This window comes from Mytilus edulis, chromosome 6 (assembly GCF_963676685.1).
Source record: "Mytilus edulis chromosome 6, xbMytEdul2.2, whole genome shotgun sequence".
Classification (NCBI taxonomy): domain Eukaryota; kingdom Metazoa; phylum Mollusca; class Bivalvia; order Mytilida; family Mytilidae; genus Mytilus; species Mytilus edulis.
In genome coordinates this window covers 42,774,305-42,800,082 of record NC_092349.1, presented here as the reverse complement: position 1 = coordinate 42,800,082, position 25,778 = coordinate 42,774,305, and the positions used below count along the sequence as shown (strand labels likewise).

At 32.2% G+C, this 25,778-nt stretch overlaps 1 protein-coding gene across 1 annotated transcript in view; it reads right to left on the bottom strand.

Moving 5' to 3' along the window:
- Positions 1-825: 825 nt before the first annotated feature.
- LOC139526397 (uncharacterized) overlaps positions 826-25,778 on the bottom strand; it is a 30,683-nt gene continuing 5,730 nt past the window's right edge. Inside the window, exons 2-5 of the mRNA XM_071321541.1 lie at positions 13,820-14,094; positions 10,339-10,556; positions 7,733-7,877; positions 826-6,266 (exon numbers count right to left, since the gene is read on the bottom strand). Coding sequence (XP_071177642.1) covers positions 826-6,266; positions 7,733-7,877; positions 10,339-10,556; positions 13,820-14,087 — 6,072 coding nt within the window. The 5' untranslated portion in view covers positions 14,088-14,094. The remainder of the gene's footprint in view (positions 6,267-7,732; positions 7,878-10,338; positions 10,557-13,819; positions 14,095-25,778) is intronic.

The following is a 25,778-nucleotide window of genomic DNA, read 5'->3' as shown; positions in this document are numbered from 1 at the left end:
GCATCAACAGAACCAAATGGACTTATTACTACACGGCCAATTGTTAACTTCCTCTTGAAATATGAACAGTAAACTCATTTTGAGGCCCCCAGAATGTTGTAAAATACTTTTACATTCTTTTATTATAGACATTTTCGTTTAATTGGTAAACGTCTTAACGTCGTTTACCGCGGTAATTACGTAACTGTATATTCGACGTCGCTACTTAGCGACGTTATTGTATTCCTACATGTAGTTTAGATAAAGATTTCGTTCTATGAAGACGTTCTTCATCATTTCTTTAGAATATATGTCAAAATGTCTTTTACCTGGATCAGAATACAATGCAGACTTAATGCTTTAAGTAATAATGTCTGAATTACTCTTGCATTTTTGTAATAGTTTGACTATTTCTGTATATCCTTTACCTGGATCATAATACAATGCAGACTTAATGTTTAAGTAATAATGTTTGGAAAACACTTGTGTTCTAGCAATATTTTGACTTTTTCAGTATGTCCTCCATCTGATGGAACACACAATGCAGGGTTGCTGTATTCATTAATAACTTTTGGATCACACTTGCGTTTTAGAAATAGTTTTACTAAATATTTCAGCTGACGCAAAAATCAAAACAGAGTTGCCTTCGTCATTGATAATGTTTGGATCACACTTGTGTTCTATCAATAGTTTGACTATTTCAGTATGTCCTTTATCTGACGCAATATACAATGCAGAGTAGCCGTTTTCATTAATAATGTTTGGATCACACTTGTGTTCTAGCAATAAATTGACTGTTTCAGAATGTTTTTTACCTGGAGCAGAATACAATAAAGAGTTAACTATTTAATTGATAATGTTTGGATTACACTTGTGTTCTAGCAATAGTTTGACTATATCAGTATATCCTTTATCTGACGCAACATGCAATGCAGAGTATCCGTTTTCAGCAACAATGTTTGAATCACATTTGTGTTCTAGCAATAGTTTGACTATTTCAGTATATCCTTTATATGACGCAACAAACAATGCAGAGTATCCGTTTTCATCAACAACGTTTACATCACACTTGTGTTCTAGCAATAGTTTGACTATTTCAACATGTCCCTTTTCTGACGCAATAAACAATGAAGAGTGGCTGTTTTCGTCAATAATGTTTGGATTACACTTGTGTTCTAACAATAGTTTGACTATTTCAGTATATCCTTTATCTGACGCAACAAACAATGAAGAGTTGCTGTTTTCGTCAATAATGTTTGAATCACATTTGTGTTCTATCAATAGTTTGACTATTTCAGTATATCCTTTATATGACGCAACAAACAATGCAGAGTATCCGTTTTCATCAACAACGTTTGAATCACATTTGTGTTCTAGCAATAGTTTGACTATTTCAGTATATCCTTTATCTGACGCAACAAACAATGCAGAGTATCCGTTTTCATCAACAACGTTTGCATCACATTTGTGTTCTAGCAATAGTTTGACTATTTCAGTATATCCTTTATCTGACGCAATAAACAATGAAGAGTTGCTGTTTTCGTCAATAATGTTTGGATTACACTTGTGTTCTAGCAATAGTTTGACTATTTCAGTATATCCTTTATCTGACGCAATATACAATGCAGAGTATCCAATTTCATTAACAATGTTTGGATTACACTTGTGTTTTAGCAATAGTTTGACTATTTCAGTATATCCTTTATATGACGCAACAGACAATGCAGAGTATCCGTTTTCATCAACAACGTTTACATCACACTTGTGTTCTAGCAATAGTTTGACTATTTCAACATGTCCCTTTTCTGACGCAATAAACAATGAAGAGTCGCTGTTTTCGTCAATAATGTTTGGATTACACTTGTGTTCTAGCAATAGTTTGACTATTTCAGTATATCCTTTATCTGACGCAATATACAATGCAGAGTATCCAATTTCATTAACAATGTTTGGATTACACTTGTGTTCTAGCAATAGTTTGACTATTTCAACATGTCCCTTTTCTGAAGCAATAAACAATGAAGAGTCGCTGTTTTCGTCAATAATGTTTGGATCACACTTGTGTTCTAGCAATAGTTTAACTATTTCAGTGTATCCTTTAGTCGACGCAATATACAATGAAGTGGTACTGCGTTTATTTATAATGTTTGGATTACACTTGTGATCTAGCAATAGTTTAACTATTTCAACATGTCCCTTTTCTGACGCAATAAACAATGAAGAGTCGCTGTTTTCGTCAATAATGTTTGGATTACACTTGTGTTCTAGCAATAGTTTGACTATTTCAGTATATCCTTTATCTGACGCAATATACAATGCAGAGTCGCTGTTTTCGTCAATAATGTTTGGATTACACTTGTGTTCTAGCAATAGTTTGACTATTTCAGTATATCCTTTATCTGACGCAATATACAATGCAGAGTATCCAATTTCATTAACAATGTTTGGATTACACTTGTGTTCTAGCAATAGTTTAACTATTTCAACATGTCCCTTTTCTGACGCAATAAACAATGAAGAGTATCCGTTTTCATCAACAACGTTTACATCACACTTGTGTTCTAGCAATAGTTTGACTATTTCAACATGTCCCTTTTCTGACGCAATAAACAATGAAGAGTCGCTGTTTTCGTCAATAATGTTTGGATTACACTTGTGTTCTAGCAATAGTTTGACTATTTCAGTATATCCTTTATCTGACGCAATATACAATGCAGAGTATCCAATTTCATTAACAATGTTTGGATTACACTTGTGTTCTAGCAATAGTTTGACTATTTCAGTATATCCTTTATCTGACGCAATATACAATGCAGAGTCGCTGTTTTCGTCAATAATGTTTGGATTACACTTGTGTTCTAGCAATAGTTTGACTATTTCAGTATATCCTTTATCTGACGCAATATACAATGCAGAGTATCCAATTTCATTAACAATGTTTGGATTACACTTGTGTTCTAGCAATAGTTTGACTATTTCAACATGTCCCTTTTCTGACGCAATAAACAATGAAGAGTCGCTGTTTTCGTCAATAATGTTTGGATCACACTTGTGTTCTAGCAATAGTTTAACTATTTCAGTGTATCCTTTAGTCGACGCAACATACAATGAAGTGGTACTGCGTTTATTTATAATGTTTGGATTACACTTGTGATCTAGCAATAGTTTAACTATTTCAGTATGTCCTTGAGCTGACGCAATAAACAATGCAGAGTTGCCGTATTCATTAACAAAGTCTGGATTACACTTGTTTTCAAGTAGTATTTTGACTATACGTGTATAACCAAGTTTTGACGCAATATACAGAGGAGCAAACGTTGGCGGTCTTCCTTCTTCTATAATAATATCATTTCTTATTACAAATTCATTAGAGATAAAGTCTTCATCTACATCAAATGGTTTCCATTTCGGATTACACTTATCAAAATCGTCCCCGATTATCAAATCTTCATCAGACAATTCATCGTCATTATACGGGGATGAGTCGGAGTCAGAGTCTGGAGTTTTCTGCCTTGATGTTTTTTCACTTTGTTCATTAGGATTAGAACTTGTTATATTTTTATAACAATCCAACGTAGGTAATGATTCTAATTCTAATGATGTGGATCCTACAAAGTCGTCATCAGGTTCATACTGATACTTTGTTGATGATCCTATAGCTTCTACATTATACGGACCTTGATACTCCGTTGGCGTTGCTATACATTGCACCTTTGTACCCCTTTTTTTATACTTCAGTAATAGAGTAACAATTTCTACATAACCTTTGCTAGTAGCGATATAAAGTGGTGATACATAACTTGTGTTACATAAATTGTCACAGCCATGGGAGAGTAGTAATGCGACTATTTTTTGATTGCCATTTAATGTGGCTAAAATAAGAGGCGTTATTTTGTCTTTATTGATCAAGTTTATATCACAATCATGTGCTAGCAATAATTCTGCTGTTTCCATTTTATTATATTGTACTGCTAGGTGTAAAGGTGAATTCCCATTCAAATTGGATATATTAGGATCGGCCTTATTATGTATCAAAAGTGTGACAATATCTTCATTGTAATATTCAATTGCCAAATAAAGTGGTGAATTGCCAAGGTTATCACAATCATTGACATTTACATTATACTGTAATAATAACTTGACAATTTCTACCGATCCATCAAACACTGCTCCACATAAAAGCTGTCCATGTGACTTACACGTATGAAGGAATTTGTTTTCCAATAGCATCTTTAAGATGTTTTTATTTCCACCGGCTAGTAAAAGAGGGGACTTTTCATCTTGACAAAAATATCCAGCTTTAATTTCATCCTTCAACAGCAGTGAAACAGCATCTTCATATCCGTATGATATGGCAATTAAAAAAGACAGTCTATACTCTCTTAAAATATCATTACAGGGAACAGAATGACACTTGTGAGATGATAATAATGCTAAAACATCTACATGAATATTATCACTTTTAAAATACTGTTGTAGGGCAACACCTTTTTCATCCTTCAAAATTTTAACAATAGATTCAAAAAGTATTGCGTGCATCTCGTGCAAGACAATGCTTAACTTTGAATTACTATACTTAGTACAGGTATCTGAACAACATGTAGGTTTTAAAACATGGAAGTGTTTCTTTAAAAAATTAACGCAAAAAAGTTGTTTAGGGTCAAACATATTAAGATAAATATGAACAAAAAAACAATTGTGTTGAAACATTAATTCAACTATACTGCTGTATCCTAGATCAGAGGCAATATAAAGTGGGTTCCAATTGTTATGTTCATCAATATTCATATTGCATTTACTTTCTAACAGCAACTTAACAATAGGCTGAAATCCCATCCAAGATGCGACATACAGAGGAGACATACCATATTTGCTACAAAGATCAGGGTTACATTTGTTGTTTAATAGTAACTTAACTACATCAACGTTTCCATCCCAACATGCTAAGAATAATGGTGTTCTTTGATATTCATCGGACACGTTTATATTCAAATTTATATCTATCAAAAAACAAATCATATCGAAGTATCCTTGTTTTGTCATTTTCAGCAAAGGAGAAGATTTCTTGTTTGAATGCATGGACATTGGCACTTCTAGGTCAGCTTTATGCTTTTTAAACCATGAAATAAGCTTTGTTCTAAATAATTTATATTGTAACTGGTAATTCAAAAATACTTTCTCAACATTGCCTTGTTTAATTTCCGTGCACAAACGTTCAAGGTAGTCTTCTTCGTTTTCAGCGGATACGATAATAATATTTTCACTTTCAGGTGCTCCTACAGATTTAAATTGAAAACGATCACGTATTACATCTGAATGAGCATACTCAATAACGAGATCAAACATGTACTGCCCAAAAAACGAAATCATAATATCGTAGATTTTATCATGAATGACAGTGTACTTATTTTCATTTTCAATGACGAAAGACTGCATTAATAACTCTAACTGTTGTTTCACTATCTTGATAGAAAAATGAAAGGGAATTTTAAATTCTTCTGACAAATCTTTTAAAATAGTTCTGATTTTAGACGTTCTACATAAAAGTGCCTTTGGTACACTGTTGTTGTAAATTACAAATAAAAATAACGTAGCCACAATCGTTTGGTCAGGCAGCTCCATCATATAATGTAACTCCTGTTGAACAAAATCAACTGGTCTAGAAAATAATTTTTCTATATCTTTGGATGTTTTGTTAGCAGAAAGCTTACATAGGAGCGGGAAAAAATCGTATTTGTTAAAGTGTTCTGTTGACACGAGGGAAGCAACAGTATCTTCAGGAAGGTATTTCCCTGCAATCATTACCCTTTCATCAACAGTTAAAGTGTGTTCATTTGACAACAAGTTGCAAACAGTTCTGCAAATGACGTCATTGTCTTTTTTAATTTGATTATATATGTGTGTTCTACATGAAGAAAAAATCTTAACAGTTTTCTTTTGCAAGATCTTGTTAATCTGCTCTGACAGGCTCGACCAAGTTTCAATTTTCGGCTGTTGTAACATATATTTTCCATAAACATCATCGAAGACGAAAATCTGTTTCCTTTCAGGATTAAAATAGTTTCTCAAATCTATGGGATCATGACTATCAATAATATCGTAATCTTGATAAAAATTCAATTGTAGTGCAAGATGGTGCACAGCAGTGGACTTTCCGCAACCAGGAGACCCTATTACTGTTATGGTATTTGCAGTTGTGGCGAGTTTTTTAAGATGTTGAATAGCTGATGTTTCAACCACTTGCTGATCCAGTATCTTCCATCCATCGATTATAAGATCAATCACCTCTACAAAATATAGCAAATAAGTAATATGTGTTCCAAATATCTCACCTAATGCTTTAGGGATTCGGTAGATTTAAAACGTCAGAATTGGAAAAAAAAATTTAACAATTATAAAGCAGAATATTTTTCTGCAAACAAATAAAAAATCATTTTCCCTCATAATCGGTTTCTTAATTTTTTTTAGCAATTATACTGTCAAGCATCTCTTCAAACTATGACGAAAATTAAAACAGGTTCTAAGTTCAAGTTTCAAACTTTCTTTAGAAAACAAGTATTTAAACATTATATCTCACGCAAATTAAGCACACACGCGACCCGTGAATAAAGATATGCCAGAGCAAGTGTCGTTTTCCTTGCAATTCCTTTGACATATCTTGGTGAACCTATGGCATCCTAAAAATATTTACTGTAGATAGCTCTCAACGAACTTTATATTGATATTTTTTTGCGAACACAGCGAAAATTAATGTTTTATTCGGATTAAGGATATTGGTTTGATGCTTTTATATTGGGGTCGATCGTGCTACCAGAAAGACAGATGTGTTTGGCCTAATAAAAGCATTGATGGTATCAGTTATCGGGGTTATGTATTCCTGATAAAAGTTTCTTTCTGTCTGTAAAACATTTCTATGTAATAAAAAAAAACACAAAAATTTACCAAAACCACTATTAAAAGTCTATTGGTGGTTTTTATCTCATTATTTTATGTAGATCTTGTACTTCTGATTTTTTTATGAGAGTTGTTATCCCTTTTCAAAATCACTAGCAGAGATGTACAATCTGGTAAAACATTCAAACGTAGTAACGCACCAGAGAAGATTAGTGGTTGTTTCAGTTCTATTGATATTTCTGTAGATATTTATATTGAAGTTGTGGTTCCGATCGTTTTTGCTAGTCACAATTTCTGTTTTATTTTTTATATTATGTGTATTTTTTCAAATCAATTGGCAACATCGCTATGATTGCAAAAAAAAACCCACAGCAATCGTCTCTTTAAATTTTTGCAGAATAAGGAGAAAAAATAGATATTGATATAGTTAAATATTTTGCTTTCTGTCAGTTTTTTTGTGTGTCTCTATTCCGATTTTCAAGATAAACAATTAATTGTATTTTACCCTTCTTATTTTTTTCCAGCAAAGTTTACCGTATTGATTGTCAAATAGTGATATAATGAATAATCTAAAATCAAGACACATTGAGGACAAATACTTGTCAATAATTTTTTTGGTTCAGTGGTAAAGAAAGAGCAGTTCTTTGAAAACAAAATTAGCAAAGACGGACGACAGACGACGGACACCAAGTGAAAGCAGAAGCTTATACTGGTCCTTTTCTTTTACATAATTTTGATTAATTGTATATCCTTTCTTTCCGTTCGTTATATATATATATATATATACCAAAGCAGATATATTATACACAGAACATAGAGTACACGGAATACAAGTCATCTTTACGACAAATTTACATACCTTGAAATCCTTTTGGAATTGGATGGTTTGACCTCTCATTATTTCTAAACTCGTTACATATTTCCATATCATTTTTGTCTAGTGTGGACACTTTTAGATCATTACATTTTTGTTGAAAGTCGATACCACCTAAACGTACCACCGCCTGTAAAAAATATCCGCCTCAATGTCAGAGTGTAATATTAAAAGGTATTTTGCTGAAAAAATTCCAGTGGACAAAGATGATCTTGGTATTTGACTAAAGTTACGTCAAATGTGGAAAGGGGGACGTAATTCAGAGTGGTCTACAGTGATCATTAATTGTTTAACTCTGGTGTTGCAATTATGAACTTAACTCGTGGCGAGGTTTGTTCAAATGTGATATTTGTTTTACAAGGAACGAAAGTTTTCCTCGTGAAATAAGTTTGCTTTCTACCGATACTCTGGCTTCTTTTGTCATAAAAAAGGTCTTATACCTTTGGTTGGTCTGTTTTATAATAAGAAGTTCACGACTACTGAAATTTCAGCTTATTATTATTGAAAAGAATTATCACTGAGATTATAATCACAAATTAACTGTTTAATGAATAAAGGCAATAGTAGTGTAGGAATAATTGATAACAATTGCTATGTTCCTGACTAATATTTAATAAAATTTTTCGAAATACTATTTTCTATCCCAGGAAAAATAACCTAAGCTGTATTTTGTCAAAACTATCTGAATTAGGGTCCTCAATGCACTCCAACTTCTTACTTTATTTTGTCTTGTTACTGTTGTTAACTCGAGTTTCACTGATGAGTCTGGTATATACGAAACGCGCGCTTCAGGCGTATATCTATGATCTATTAATTAACGCGACGAAGGGTTTCTCACTGTTCTGTCAAAATATCGGGGTAGTAAAATTCATACGACTTTCCAAGCAATGTTCATTTATCCGACACCTTCGATAGGTAATATGTCCCTGAGAGTTGTGGATTTTTGTAAATAAAAAACCAAAGTTGCGAGTTGCTTCCCAGCATTTGTTCACAATCCTCTTTTTATAACTTTAAAAGAGGGACGAAAGATACCAGAGGGACAGTCAAACTCATAAATCGAAAATAAACTGACAACGCCATGGCTAAAAATGAATAGGACAAACAGACAAACAATAGTACACATGACATAACATAGAAAACTAAAGAATAAACAACACAAACCCCACCAAAAACTAGGAATGATCTCAGGTGCTCCGGAAGGGTAAGCAGATCCTCCTCCACATGTGGCATCCGTCGTGTTGCTCATGAGATAACAAATCCGGTAAATAGTCTAATTCGGTAGGTCACATTTATGAAAGGGAAGGGGATTGTAGTTACGACATTAGGGACATATCTGATAGCATTTCTGAACCGGTTATTCCATTCAACATTTCAGAGTTCAATTAATAACTTTGTTTAAAGTAGAAAGGTCAAGTTGAATATTGGTATTAGCTCATGTGTGTTTACATAAGGTCTCAACTGACGTTCTCTTCGATTTTTTTTTATACTGAAGTTTCAGATTTTGTGAATAACATTAACGGTACCAAGTTTTGATTCGTCAAATTGATTGCGTACAAAAGAAATGGAGTATCGCAATGAGCCAAACATTTATCACCTTTCGAGTATAAATATTTTATTTTCGTTATATGTGGTTGCTCTTTTGTGTACCCTTCTAAATGAAGGAACTAAACTTTGGAATTTGGAATGCACTATGACTAGAAGTATGAGTACATTGTATATTTTCATTTGTATGCATGAACTACTACAATAGTTTAAATTTGAAACAAATAGAACTATATTTTTTTTCAAAAAGGCTTTTTTTTTTTTTTTTTTTTATAGATATCGTATAAAATTTTATTTGCTTTGTCGATACTAGTACTATAACCTGGTTAAAACCAAATTGTCTTAAATTTTAAAACAGAATTATAAGGCAATTTCATTATATATATATATTCCTCCAGTATTTTTTCATTCTTACTTGGATGGGATGATACTATAATGACACTGTTTCAAACCAGAAGGTATAAAAACATTGAGGTCCTGAGTATCATGAGCTCGTTTACAATTTACCGCACCTGTAATAACGCTTTATTGCGCGAGAAACTTTATCCCATTTGTGTTTTGAGTTGTTTTAAACGTCTGGCTGATATTTTCAAAACGGTTATTAACAGCATTAGGGAGCTACCATTTGATTTTTATGGGGGGGGGGGGGGGGGGGTAGGGGGGGGGGCTAGGATGAAAAATTTTGTCCTGCCTTTTTTTTAGCTGTAATCTGTCCTGCCTTTTTATTTTTCACTCTGTTCGGTCTTGCTTTTTTTTATAGTTTATTCTGACTTTTTATTACCTAAATTGTAGTCCTGACTCTTTTTTTGCAAGTGTCTCATCCTGCCTTTTTTTTTACTCAAAACTCCTGTCCTGCCTATTTTTTTCAAATTTCATCCTAGCCCCATCCCCCCCTAAAAATCAAATGGTAGCTCCTTTACAATAATATTATTAAAAATAATAGTTGAAGATCTTATTAACATCTCGAATAAGAGTAGAGATGGAAAATGCAAATGTTACTATGAATTTTCACAATGATTAAGAATATTTCTATAACTTTCAATTATAACCTGGCTAATGTCAGTCCACATCTCTTGAAATTCTATGTTAGATAATGTTGCATTATCCCAGTGTGCTACCAAATTTCTATAATGCTTCACCCTGGACAAATCAGCTCCGACCCTCACGTCTGATGGCAATGGGAGTAGATCTCCAACGAGAATATCAGCTAGGTTTCTCAAAAGACAGACCATTAAGGTTAGGTCAAAACTTTTCGAAGAAGCTTCACCTGAAATTATTCCAGGTTCAACATAATTTTGCAAGTAATTTCAACTATTTGTTATTCTTTAACCGTCTGTCTTATCATTGTAAGGTAATTGAATATGTTTTGTCGAAGTTAACAATGCTTTCATCTTACTAATTTGATACATAACCTAACAGAAGGGACAATTTCAAAGGATTTACATTTCTATCTTAAATACTCCCATAGATATCTAGGTCATGTGCTGCTATTTATAGGCACTTATATTATAGTAAATATAAAAGCAGCACTGTCAGTGCTTTCATCCATCTCGGGAAATTTTAAGACTATGAACGTCGTTATGGGGAACACATTTGTATTATGACGTAACGTCATTGTTCGTAACATATTAGTATTATGAAGTATATATATATATTATACAGTATTTTTTTTAAAATATATTACATTGAAAATAAATAACTATCCATTTTTACAGTATTGTAATCAAGTCATTTAGAACAAAAAAAGCCACTAGCTAGTTTGGAAGAACATTATGTGTCCCAAATTAAGGAAATGTATGTTTTCACAATCGATTTTATAAATCATGTTTGAAAATCCTTGGCTTTAAATTAAAGACCTTCGTTTACATAAATAGTAAAATCATAAGGTTCTTAATACCTTGATCAGATTCCAACGCAAATCTTATTGTGGTAACGTAGCATTTATGCAGTAACTTTGTACACACAAAAAAAGCATTATGAAGGAAAATACATAAGATTTGTAATAAATACTTGAGGGAAATAATAATAATGTCACATATAAAAGGATGATGACAATCTTTTTTTAAACGTTCTTAAGATAATTTATCCCTTTCATCAAGAAAATGATAGTTTAAGAAGTGAATGTGCCACCCATGAAATTGAAAATGGAAATGGGAAATGTGTCAATTAAACTCATCATAGATACCAGGACTAAATTTTGTATATACGCCAGACGCGTGTTTCGTCTACAAAAGACTCATCAGTGACGCTCCAATCCAAAAAAGTTAAAAAGGTCAAATAAAGTACGAAGTTGAAGAGCATTGAGGACCAAAATTCCTAAAAGTTTTGCCAAATACAGCTAAGGTAATCTATGCCTGAGGTAGAAAAGCCTTAGTATTTCAATAATTCTAAATTTTGTGAACAGTAAATTTAAAGCGACAACAACCCAACCAAAGAGCAGAAAATAACACAAGGCCACCAATGGTCTTCAACACAGCGATACAATCCCGCAATCGGAGGTGGGCTTCAGCTGGCCACTTAACAAAAATGTGTACTAGTTCAGTGAAAATGGATGTCACATTAAACTTCGAAACATTTAATAGAACTTATCTTTTTCTATATTTCTATATGTCTATATCTTGACATATTAGTTTATTTTCACTTTGAAATTAAAAAAATGGAAACCTGTTATAATATAAATGATCTTTTGATGTTGATTTTTTACCCTATGCACTAGACAATAACAATCAAAACCAAGGAGTAAACAAAGACTCACAAAACCAAAGGACATTTACATCAACAGTTATAAATGATAAATAAGAAACAACACGAACTGCACTAAACACCGGGAGTGAAAGTAGGTGATCCGGAAGGATAAGCATTTCCTGTACCGTATACGGCACCCGTCGTTTTATGTCTTTGTTCATTTCGGTAATGATGGAAGGTTATTATGACTGAGGAAGAATATCAGATATGATTTCTGACACGCTTTTGTCATAATGGTCAATCAGCTCATGATGGCGACCGTAAAATTTCTTACGTGATGACCTTAATTTGATAGATTCATAGCCCTGTCTTAACATCTCAATATTAAACAGCAATGACATATGTTTAGTTTTATATTGAGATTTTCAAACATGAACAATGTTATAAATAATGACTGCCACTAAACTATGTATGCCTGTTTTTGGTCAATTTATTCTTCATTCCAATATACATACTTTCGTCAGCACCTAACGTCTTTTCATTCGGTAGTCATCACTGTCACATAATGAACAAGTAAGAAAGCTATGATAGTACTGAGTAAAAGTACATGAAATTAAACTTCGATTTACAAACGCCTGTGAAACAAATAATCATCAAAATAAACTTTCAACAAAAAAAATATTAGATTACTGGAGTTATATATATGAGATAAATTCGATATTTCATGAAATGTGTTTAAAAAATTTTGCCATCGCGGTGCCTTTTGGAGCCTACCTTCTGATATGAGTTTTGCGCAATGTTGAAACCTTTATCGTAAGGTGTATTATTTATGTTTCTGTAAAAACAAAGGATATTGCGTATACATCCATGTTACAAAATAGATACATGAGCATCTAAAACAAAACCATAGAAAGCAGAGGAACAGCACTTTTATTGCTGTTCTCCATCTTAAAGTCACAGTGATGCCTTCAACACAGGGCTAAATAACTCTCACCTCAATGTAAGTTTAAGACGGTCCCTATCACCAGCTCGACTGGAATACCTGCATACATGAAAGGCTTTGAGCGTTCATTAGACCAAATTGTTAAAATATTTTACCAAATTGAAGTTTGAATTCATGCATCTGTACAAACGAATCAAATGGTATATAGAAATGAAGTAAAATAGTTAACCGATTGATTAATTTAAAGATATAAATTCAAACTGCAATTTGATAAAACATTTGAGCAAATTGGTTTTGTAAAAACAAACACCTTTCGGATATGCATAGTACATATTTGTCGTATGGGGTTTGGTTGGTAGTTGGTTGATCATTTCCAAAATTTTCACGTCTCCTTAGTTTAAGTTTGTGGTTTAGGTTTTTGAATACTAGTACCGCCATATATAGTATACACTTTCTTGATAGAGCAAAAATTAAGTAAAATATAAATACAAGAGTAAACAAAATAAAACCAACACTGTATGAAATCTTAACTCTCTTGTGTTCGAAATGCATCCAAAGACCTACCTGCAACAAGAACGCTCAAAATAAAAAAAACTCAAGGACAAGATTCAACAAAACGTTAAGTCAAAAGTCTAGTTCAAAATTTGTCTGGAGGAGCAAACAGAAGGTTCATCAAACCTATCAGATCCTACTTTTGATGCAACTAGTGTACCCTATGTCAATAATGATTTTATATGGTAAACTATCCATCCATTTAATGATATAAAGAAACTTATAAACAGCATGTGCTCTGAAAATGTCAGTCTAAGCAATTTAGGAAAACTGATTTTTGAGGTGTGTTTTGTATGTCAGTTTTAGCTATTTGCTAACCATATTGACAAATTTACAAATCGAATATTTACCTGTTCTGGGAAATAATAAATCCCACTGTTTCTGGTTGATTACGCGTTTTCTCTTCAGTGGAACAAGAACCTTAAATTTATTCTGATTTAGAACTTTTTGTAATCCTCCGGGGAAAAACTCGTGGTCAAACTGGACTCTTACTGCTTGTGGCGCTACTCTAAGTATAAGATTGATAATCCGCAAGTAGTTTGCTTCTTCCTCAGTAATGGCCTTCTGTGTTTCCTTTATATTGTAAAGGGATATCGCTGAACATTCAGTAACTGCCATATTGATGCTGAAATACAATTAACAATAACTGTATCAAAAGTTTACACTCTGTATAAACTTGAAGGAGACCAAACATATATAAATCAAACTTATATATGATGAAAGTTTGACAATCACTCATTATAGTTGACACTGAAATGCTGGAATATATATAATACTTTTCAGCATTTCATTTTCCCAATTAAACTCATATTGACAAAGGCTTTATTTTATAATGTTTAAATAATGACCCTTGTCAAATATGCCAGTGGGTTTTGAAACCGTAATTCAAATATAATGTCATTTTATTCGTGTCATTAGGTTGCTGAGTAATTAATGATAGTTTTCATAATTTCCTTTATCTTATGAGTTTAATGACTAGCACAAATGTATCCTGAATTATTTTTTTAGTTTTACGAACGTCATCTAAATTTTGATCAAATGTTGTATTAATTATTTGAATGTTTAAAAGAGGGACGAAAGATACCAAAGGGACAGTCAAACTCATAAATCTAAAACAAACTGACAACGCCATGGCTAAAAATGAAAAAGACAAACAGAAAAACAATAGTACACATGACACAACATAGAAAACTAAAGAATAAACAACACGAACCCCACCAAAAACTAGGGGTGATCTCAGGTGCTCCGGAAGGGTAAGCAGATCCTGCTCCACATGCGGCACCCGTCGTGTTGCTTATGTGATTACAAATCCGGTAAATAGTCTAATTCGGTAGGTCAAATTCATGAAAGGGAAGGGGATTGTAGTTACGACGTGAGGAACATATCCGATATCATTTGTGAAATGGTTATTCCATAACGGTCAACCAACTCGTGATGGCGTCCGTAAAATTTACGAAGGGATGATTTCAACTTCACCATTTGGAACTCTTGATTTAATAGCTTCCTTGTGAGCAGTAACCCTCTATCAAGAAAATCATGATAGGAAATGCAAGCACGGGAATATCGTATCAATTGAGAGATATATACCCCGTATGCAGGTGCTGCTGGAATGTTGCTACTTAGAAATGGAAAGTTCACAATTGGAAAGCTGAAATCATCTCTTTTGTCGTAAAGTTTTGTCTTCAACCGACCCTCATTGTCAATTTCTAGATGTAAGTCAAGATATGAAACTGACTTAACTGTATCTGTAGTATCCTTTATCTCCAATTCGATGGGATAGATGCGTTCCACATAGTCACCAAATTTTGAATTGTTTAGTGAAAGAACGTCATCTATATAGCGGAAAGTAGAGTTAAAGGATATTGCTAACTTCTTATCTTTCTTCCTAAGAAGTTCCTGCATGAAGTCAGCCTCATAATAATAAAGAAACAAGTCAGCAAGTAGAGGGGCACAGTTTGTTCCCATTGGTATGCCGACAGTCTGTTGAAAAACACGTCCTCCGAACGTAACAAATATGTTGTCAATCAAGAAATCAAGCATCTTGATAATATCGGTTTCAGAGAATTTTTTGTTTGAATCAGAGTGATTCTTTACAAAGTAGGATTTATCCCTCCCTAAGACAAGATACTTGTATCTACGTTGGCCATTCTTTTTTATGAAGCAAAGTAATACCAACTCTTTTAATTTGTCTTTAAGTTTGGAATGTGGAATACTTGTGTAAAGAGTAGAGAAGTCAAATGTTTTAATACTGTTACAAGATGAAAGAGAGTTAGATTGTATGTACTCTAAAAGATCTTTGGAATTTTTAAGTATCCACATCTGATTCACGCCACCTCTAGAACAGGCAGTTTCACAATAACTTTGAAGCCCGTCTTTGATTGCTGATAAAATGGATGTTAATAATTTAGAAAGAGGTTACTTTCTCGTGACAATGAGATTATGTACATCCTCATTAATTTGAAAATACATTTTTTAGCTTAACTGGCCAGAAGGAAATGCTGGTCTAAAATTAGATCAGCCTCATAATCTACAATCAATATACAAAAAAAATAACGATTGCTTTATTAGGTACAGGCACAAACGAATGTGATGAATTTAATTAAACATTCTTTCATCGGGCGATTTACATTTATCTTACTGTTCAAGGGTCAATTGTAATAGTAAAAGGTGCCCAGAAATAACATTATTAAATCCTACATTATCTCATTTACTTTTCAAGGGCCAAATTGAATAGTAAAAAGTGTCAAGAGATAACATTATTAAATCCTACACTTACTATTTTGAGTTTTTAACTATCGGTTGTGTGTATTACATATAAATAGGTCATATGATTTCATTTCCAAAGTATCTATATCAATATTATTCGTTGAAGTCTAATTTTCCTGAATCTAGAATCATATGAAATTTCAAAGTAGATCAAACAAGTAAACAGTGGTTAAGTATGCTTTTGTCGTACCATAAGCAATTATAATATAGTTCTTTATAATATTGTTTAGAATAGTTTATTTAACGAAAATACTGTCATTTCAATGCAACAATATTCGTCGCTTTAAATCCGACTTAATCTGTTCTCGTGAGAATCATGTTACTGGATTAAAGTTATCTTATCAAGCGTAATAAATTATAAGAAATCAAAGGAAAACTTAACCAAATAAAGTGAAGTACACTAAAATAAAAGTAAGCTCAAGAGTGTTTGTGTTCGCCTTCAAATGCAAGTCTTATAAACCAATGGCGAGCAAAACAGAAATATCATTGAGGTATGACCAACCAATGACGAGCAAAAAAGAAATATCATTGAGGTATGACCAACCAATGACGAGCAAAAAAGAAATATCATTGAGGTATGACCAACCGATGACGAGCAAAAAAGAAATATCAGTGAGGTATGAACTCAAAATCCAAATGTATCACTCATTATAGAAAAAATCGAGATGGATACATCATGAAAAAACAATATACTACAGAACTACTACAGCCAATTTTTTTTTTATATCTTTATACTTTATTGAAAAAGCAATTTACGACCATATGTGCCAATGGCTTACAAACATTATACAAGATAATATATTACAGTACAACAATGAAAATAAACAGACACTTTCAACTATAATCCTTTCTTTAAATCCATACATAAAGAGATTCAGATAATATCAAGGACTCTCTTTCCTCAGTTTTAGTGACTTTTTTTTTAAAAAGGAGCCTAATTTGTTAGTGTCCTGTTTTGTTTAAGGATTGAGGATATGTTTTAATTTATCTATATCGTGTAAGTTATTATATTTATTTTCAATTACAAATATTGATCAGTATATTTGTATTTCAAAATTCAATTTGTAATTCAGACAGGTAAACACAATCGATGCTATTCAATTTGAAAATTTGAAAATCATAGCAAAGCTCATACTGCATTGTCAGCTATTAAAGGCCACGAAAAGACAAATGTAAAACAAGTCAAACGAGAAAACTAATTACATAACGGCATAGTTCATGTACAAAACAATGGACGAAAAACGAATACGTTACACAGCATCAAATAAATGATATTTAAAGGATCAATTTATAAGATCGGTTTTACATAATATAGATAAAAAACGCCAGTGTTATTCCTCATTTCTAGATAAAAGGCCATGTTTAAAATCAAACTTTTGACTCTTCAAAGTCTAGTAAACCTTTAAGTTATCTTAAACAAGCGGTCATCACGGTCATTGTGATATAGACAACACTTTTAACAGTAAAACCATTAACACATGAATGGATACTTTGCCGGTGGACTGTAAATCCCCGAGGGGATAATAAGCCCTGTAGTCAGTACTTTGATGCTTGCTTGAAAATACTTTTCTTTGGCTATACTTTTTGTCCTTGTTTGTTTATCAGCTGTTTATTTTTTATCGGATTTTGATTTAAAATATTTTGTTCCCGAGCATCACTGATATTTATTGCTGAAATATGTATTTGGTGTAGTAAATTTAGTAACATTAATCTTATTGTATCTGCAACACAGATCAATCAAAAGATTATTATTAGCAGCAATTCTATAATTTTTCTCTGTTTATTGTGTATGTGTTGTTAAAACAAGAAAAATGACTAAATCTACATTTATAAGGAACAAAAAAAAACCAGGATTACTGATTGTTTATAAGACTTCATACTGTATTAATTTACGTTTTTTGATTGAGTTAAGCCTGCCAATTGATATTTTATGGTGTGTTTTTCTATGTTGTGATGTTATGCTATTGTTTCAGAAAAAGGGAGAAGGTTCGGTACCATTAAAACGTTTAATCCCGCTGCAAATGTTTGCACCTGTCCTAAGTCAGGAATCTTATGTACAGTAGTTGTCGTTTGTTTATGTAATTTATACGTGTTTTTCGTTTCTCGTTTTTTTTTATATAGATTAGACCGTTGGTTTTTCCGTTTGAATGGTTTTACACTAGTAATTTTTGGGCCCTTTATAGCTTGTTGTCGGTGTTGAAGGCCGTACATTGACCTATAATGGTTTAATTTTTTTAATTGTTATTTGGATGGAGAGTTGTCTCATTGGCACTCACACCACATCTTCCTATATCTATTGATACATATGCATCTATAAGGTTTTTTTAAAATCATTTGTGAAAAAAAATCTATGAGACATATGGGATATCGCGAATGTTAGAATTGTTAAATTGCCAAAATTTTCCAGTTTATAGTTTTCAATGTAGTGTTTTGTTGATCTATTTGTCTTTTCGTCGTTTTTCGTGTTCTAATGTCGTTGTCAGTTCCCTAATATACTTGTGATTTTGAATTTCCCCGTGATATTTTCTGCCTATAGGATACATTTGCTTTTCCCTTTTTGGGACAGGGAGTAGGCAATAAATGCACAAAACGAAATGTTTGATTATGTTTGATATTTCATGCATTTAAAAAAAGGTTTCGAACAGTACTTTACATAATTTTCTGTGCATTGGAATTTGACAAGTAAAATAAATATTTTTATTTCCTCATTTTAAATATGGTTTTAATTTAGAATTTCATATTAATCTACGATTAAATTAGGTTTCAATTTACATACGAGTATTATTTATTCTAATTGCCTGTATTTTTTACATTTTCACCCCATTAACTATAAAGGGGGGAAATCTTGATTGTAGGCAGATCACAAAGACTTACAATACATATCTAAAAACTAAATGTGACAAAGTGTAAGGATAAAGATCACCTTTGAAATGTCTTGCCGATATAAAATCTTAATTTTTCACTTCTTGTTATCTATTGCCTTCGAGATTTTTCCAACTTAAGGTGTAATTTTACCAGTTCATAGTACGTCACATCCAGTTGCATATTAAAAGGGTCGAAAAAAATCCCTTGAATTTGACAGTTGTATGAAATTATTCCTACATTTCATTGCAGTTAAATATGTCATAAACACATATTTTTGGTGTTCGTAGACACCATTATATTTCTTTTTGGTGTTTCTATAGAATACTTAAGCTTGTACAAATGAAAAAGGAGAGAACATTTGATATGTTAACTTCCCGTGATTATTATTTTTTTATATGCAATGAGATTTTATGAGAAACATTGTCTATATATAGAATTGGACAGAATAAAACTTTACACATGCCAAGCTTTACTTGTTTATCTGAAACAAAGATAAATTCTGCACAAGCTTTTGAAAGTGGTATTACACCATCATCAATAGTACTGTTTGGACCCCGCAAATGTGCCTTAAAAATATAATCAATGTGTAAGAAAACAAGACGGCAAATGTATTATAGTCTGTTGCACTGAAAATTTTGGATTAAGACAGTATCATTGCCCTAGCTGAATAATGCATGGTATTAAAAAAAAAAACTGACAAATTTGTCAATTTTTTTATCTTGAACCTAATAAATTGTATATTAATGGGTGAAATATCAATCTCAATTCGATTTGTTGTAGGGGTCCTAATAGCTACTTTTTTTGTTATGTTACTGTCTCAAGCCACGCGCCTGTATGACAGTGGTGATCGTTTTTTGCAATGCATATGTAACAATTGTTTTTCGTTTAATGTTAGGCCGTTCGTTTTCTCTTTGATTTGAAGTTTTGTTTATCCGATTCCTTTGAGGCTTACATAATGTCATTGGATATGTCGTTTAAACATGAGAGTAGTGAACAACTATTAATGTTATCACGTCTTGAAGACGGGATTGGTGTTTTAACATGACTTGTAATGGGTTTGCATTTTATAATATCATATAGTGCATGAGCAAAACTCAAACACAATTTTTTTTATTCTTCCATTTGAAATACTTTTCAAAAGGCTGAGATTTATTTCCGAGAAAAATGATAGGAAACAAATTTACATGACTTGATGCTATATTAGTATGATTCAAACATTCACAACTGATATTTAAGATCCGTTCTAAAAGGAAATGACCTAATGATTCTAAACCAATATGCAATTGATAATAATGTCATTCATATTCTTGATGAACAAATACATGTAAACATTTTCAAGGTCACATTCTTACTTGCATGAAAAAGAGTCTGCTAAAGATAATGCATACTATTATCACCTACAAAATTTTAAAATAACTTGTCGAATAAGTTTTAAAATATATATTAATCTTTCAATTGATTGGCTGGATAACAAGTCAGTGTTACCAAGAACTGACTCTGCATTCTTTGCAATATATAGAACGACGTAAAATTCTTCCTAATTTGTCAAAAATATAAGGGAAGAAAACCATCCTAAAAAAACAGGTTTAAAACTGTATATAACAGACCTGCATTTCGTATACAAAACTCATCAGTAATAAATAAAAAGCTATGATAACCAAGTATAGTACGAAGTTGAAATGCGATGATGAACTACAATTCTAAGAACATAAAAGTAACAAACAAGACCTACATACATTTTGATATAAGATGGAACAAATCAACAAAAACTAATACTGAACCCCACACCTCAAATTCAAATTACAGTGACTGCATTGTTGGTTTTGTAAATATATGAACCTAAGTAGAAGTTTCCTTCTAACGACAGTCATTGAAACTGAAGTACTTTTGAATTGACTAATTATGTTCGACTATAGTTATATATGTGTTAATGTTCGTTTAGTGTTTTATCAGTAAAGATATAATGAAAAAGCTAAATGTGTCATGATGCAGTTTTCTCCAAATGTGGTCGAAGTGCTAAAACTAGATATTACACAAAACGATGTAAAAGTTCAGCCATCCGAATATTTTAATTGTCGAGTTCTGTGCTTGTGAGAATTTGGAATGATTTAGTAAATTTATTCTTGATTTTTTAAAACCTATTTTTTTAATATTCAGTAAAGGAGGGACGGAAGATACCAGAGCAACAGTCAAACTCATAAATCGAAATAAACTGACAACGCCATGGCCAAAAATGAACAGGACAAACGGACAAACAATAGTACACATGACAAAACATAGAAAACTAAAGAATAAACAACACGGCCCCACCAAAACTAGGGTTGATCTCAGGTGCTCCTGAAGGGTAAGCAGATTCTGCTCTACAAGTGGCACCCGTCGTGTTGTTTTATGAGATAACAGATCCGGTAAATAGTCTAGTTCGGTAATTCAGTAAGTGTCATATAAAATAACACTGCTCTGGTGATCAGAGATTTCAAATTTATTTTTAAAAGATTTATTTCTATAAAATAATTTGAATTCAAGTTGTTTTGATAGAAATTAATCTTTAAAAAATACAATTGAAATCTCTGATTACCAGAGCAGTATTATTTATGACACTGCATATTTAAAAAAACAGATTTTAAAGCTTACATAATTTAATTGAATTATATGTCGTTTAAACATGACAGTAATGCAAAAGTTTTACGGTAATCACGTCTTGAAGACGGAATTGGTGTTTACACATGACTTTGGTGGGTTTGCGTTTTATAATATCATATAGTGCATAAGCAAAGCACTTACACATTTTTTTATTCTACCTTTTAATATACTTTTCAAAAGATTGAGATAGATTCCGAGAATAATAATAGGAAACAAAATCACATGACTAGATATATCATTATGATTCAAACACTCATAACTGGTATTTTAGATCCGTTCTAAAAGGAAATGATCTAATGATTTTTAACCAATCCCCTTTTGCTAACAATGATATTTATATTAAATATATAACTTAATAAATAAGTCTATCTAAATCTTTTAATGTTTCATCCGATTTGCTAAGAAACTAGTCGGTGTAAGAAAATCCCATATGTAAGGAAAATGTCACGCCGAGCAGAGTATGTCCTCGACGATACTGCTGAAGGAAAGAAAACCATACTAAAACAACATAATAAATAAAACGTTAATCCCTCAAAGATAAATACCGTGACTGTTTTATTTCGTTTCGTTTCGTTTCGTTTCGTTTCTGCTCTGTTTTTATTTAAGAAATAATTGATGCAAGCTATACTTTATTGTAATTTTAACATGGGTAGGCATTATGTTCGTAATTATTTTTGCCCGAGCGATAGTGAGAGCTAAAATAACACGAATCTAATGCCTATCCATGTTAAAACTACAATAAAGTATAGCTTGCATCAATTATTTCGATTCTGATTAGGACAATTTAGGTAATTGGTATGTCTGATGTGTATAAGGGTAAAGCGATTGTGTAGGCTCTTCAATGAACCTCCCTTTTTTTGTTTGTAAAGAAGCAAACAGCTGGCACTGTGATTTTTTCAGAGGGATGAGTTTTGGAACAGGCAACATGAACGGTTGTCGTATCTAGGTCAAATATGTCAATTTCGGTATGCAACACATTACAGTCACAGTAAAAGAATAAGTAACAACATGTGCATCATTTAAGAGTTTGGAAGTGTTTCAAGTTAATGAAATATATTGAATGCATGCCAATTTGATAAAATTCATTGTTCTGCAGTAGTCAATATACACATGTGCCAACACAAATTATTGGATTTAGAGCATGGGTCATAAAGCGAAAGAAGCACGTCATATTAGAATCACTGTGGTAAACCATTGGTTATTTAAAATGACAACAAAAATGCAGACAACAATGTCAAAAGGAATATAATCTCAAAGAATGCTAATATAAAAATTGACTGTGAGTGTTATTTTTAAAGGAATAGGTCCGGCAAGGACCGATTTTGGCCTCAAATTTCAGGTTCATCTTACGAAAGATTTTGACCACTTTTTAAACACTTAAGTGTCTATTTCATTTGAATCAATTAACTAATGTGAAAGATTTTAACTGATTTAGTCATTAAAAACAACCCGATTCAAGCTCAAATATGAAAAATCTACCAAATGTGCCGAAAAATGTCACTTTTCAGATGAATTTTGTCAACAAAAAAAAAAATCCGTGTTCATTCTCAACCTTTATATATGTTATGTATTATCATAAAATACAACTTACATTTCAATATTAAGGATGAACACGAATGCGGCCACTTTCGTTTCACACGAAAACTGTCTAAAATTTAACTAAAATGCTAGAATTGTGAAGATTTCAGTAATTTAGCATGACTTAATGGTGCTAGTAACCGATATATTTGCATTGTATTGTCAAAAACAGCCCACATTTATGTAGCAGAAGCATTCTACTGTCCAATAAATAACTAAAAGTTTATATTTTGGGGCCAAAAAGGGATCTTACTGAACCTACTCCTTTGATGAAGAATCAAAGATCATATCAAATTAAAGTCAAGTTATGCAATGTCAGAATGCAGATGACTTTGTTATTTCTGTAAACTTATACGATTATATAGTAAATGAAAATTGTCGCATTGCTGACAATGCACTACTAAATGACATCATAAACTAATACTGATACGAATGAATTGATAAACACTAAGTGCACAAACAAATATATATTTTACAAATGCTATTGTATTGTACTAGTATTTTGCAGATGAGAAATAGAGCTACGCTTTTATTCGGAAACGAACAGCAAATTTGAAGTAATAAATTGATTAAATCTATCCTCTTTCCCTTGACAAATGTGTATAAAGTGTGCAGTCAGAAAACAGGAAGTGTAATGTCAATAAGTCATTTCTTCATTCGTACAAAAAAATATATAGCTTATGGGCTAAAAGAATAATGAATGGGAAATATTCATCATGACAAGACAAATCAATGGAAATATAAGCTGAGTTCCCAGGGATCATCACATTTCGTAGTCATTTATAAATGCTCAAAATTGAAAACGGTTGTGATCATCACCCCTACAGAATATTTTTGTACTCTGTTTGGGAGACTCCTTAACCATGTTAATAGCATCATGTTACAATCAAAATTCTTAGAATCATGTTGCGAAGGGAATCGACACTTAGTAGCACAGAATTATTATGCAATGAATATTCGTGAAGTGGTTTTGTTATAAAGGTCTTGGTTGCCGTTGGTGCGGCCGTTTGTCCACATTTATGAATTATGGATCAGTAATGATGAATCAAATATGCTGCTGTACAACGTAAACGATAGTCCCATATACTTTCATTGTTGTAAAATTAAGACATAATCGTTCGTAAGTACTAATACAGTCAATGAACCACTGTTTACAACTCCACATGGACATGACCACAAAAGTCAACTGGAATAAACAATTTTAAATGATATTTTTGTCAAACAAATGCCTCATTTTTACAATAAAAATGGAAGACAACCCATACTACTTCTACGATAAAGAAGGGTACATCTTTGAACAGTCAATCACCATCCATACCTAGGTGTTGAACTGTGTAGCACTGTATCATGAAATTATCACATACGAAAGTAACTGTACAGTCGAACAGTAGAAGTTTTAAGTAGAAAACAATATAAATGTCCTATAAATATATAACAGGAGATTTATATAATCTTTGTAAGATAAACATTAGAATAAGCTAGAAATGTCTTGGATCCGCTTCTCCATAAACATATAAAGAGTGGAAATGGTCCAAAAAGCAAAAATCACGAAAATGCTCCGAAGAAAATTAAAAAGGAAAGTCCCTTAACAAAAAGCAAAATCACAAGCTCAAACACACCAAACGAATGGATAACAACTGTCATAAAAATAGAGTAGCCATTTTCATGAGTTTTCTCTAGACCAAATCAATGTAGTATTCATGACCGACCATCACTATTGGAGAGACGAAAAACGACATGTCTACTTCGATTCTATAAAGTATTCTACCAAATGATTAAATTCCTAAACCCAACACCTTTGACAAGTGCAAGAATGACTAGCCATTGCCATCACAAACTAGGATTAGGATTATGCAATGAACAGCGAAAATATAGCTTTTTTTTTAACGAAAAATCACCAAATGAAACAAAAGTATCGTCTTGCTTTCTTTGATAATTACAAATTATCTTACAACTGCCATATTCGTGACTCGGTAAAGGCATTTTCCTAAGAAAATGGTGGTTTAAACCTTGTTTTATAGATAGCTAAACCTCCGACTTGTATGACAGTCGTAAAATGGTTTAAAAGGGTAAAGGAAAACTTAATCCAACGATCCCCTTGAAAGAATAACATGATCATGAAGAAACTTCATTCCTTGAATGTTTGACAAAGTTATTGATATCTAGAATGTTTACCAAATATATATATTCCTAGTGTTAATATTGCATTGTATTTTGCAGGTGAGAAATAGTCTTATAATATAAAATTGAGAATGGAAATGGGGAATGTGTCAAAGAGACAACAACAACCCGACCATAGAACAATCAACAACAGAAGGTCACCAATAGGTCTTCAATGTAGAGAGAAATTCCCGCAACCGGAGGCGTCCTTCAGCTGGCCTCTAAACAAATATATATACTAGTTCATTAATAATGAACGCCAAACTAAACTCCAAATAAACACAAGAAACTAAATTTAAA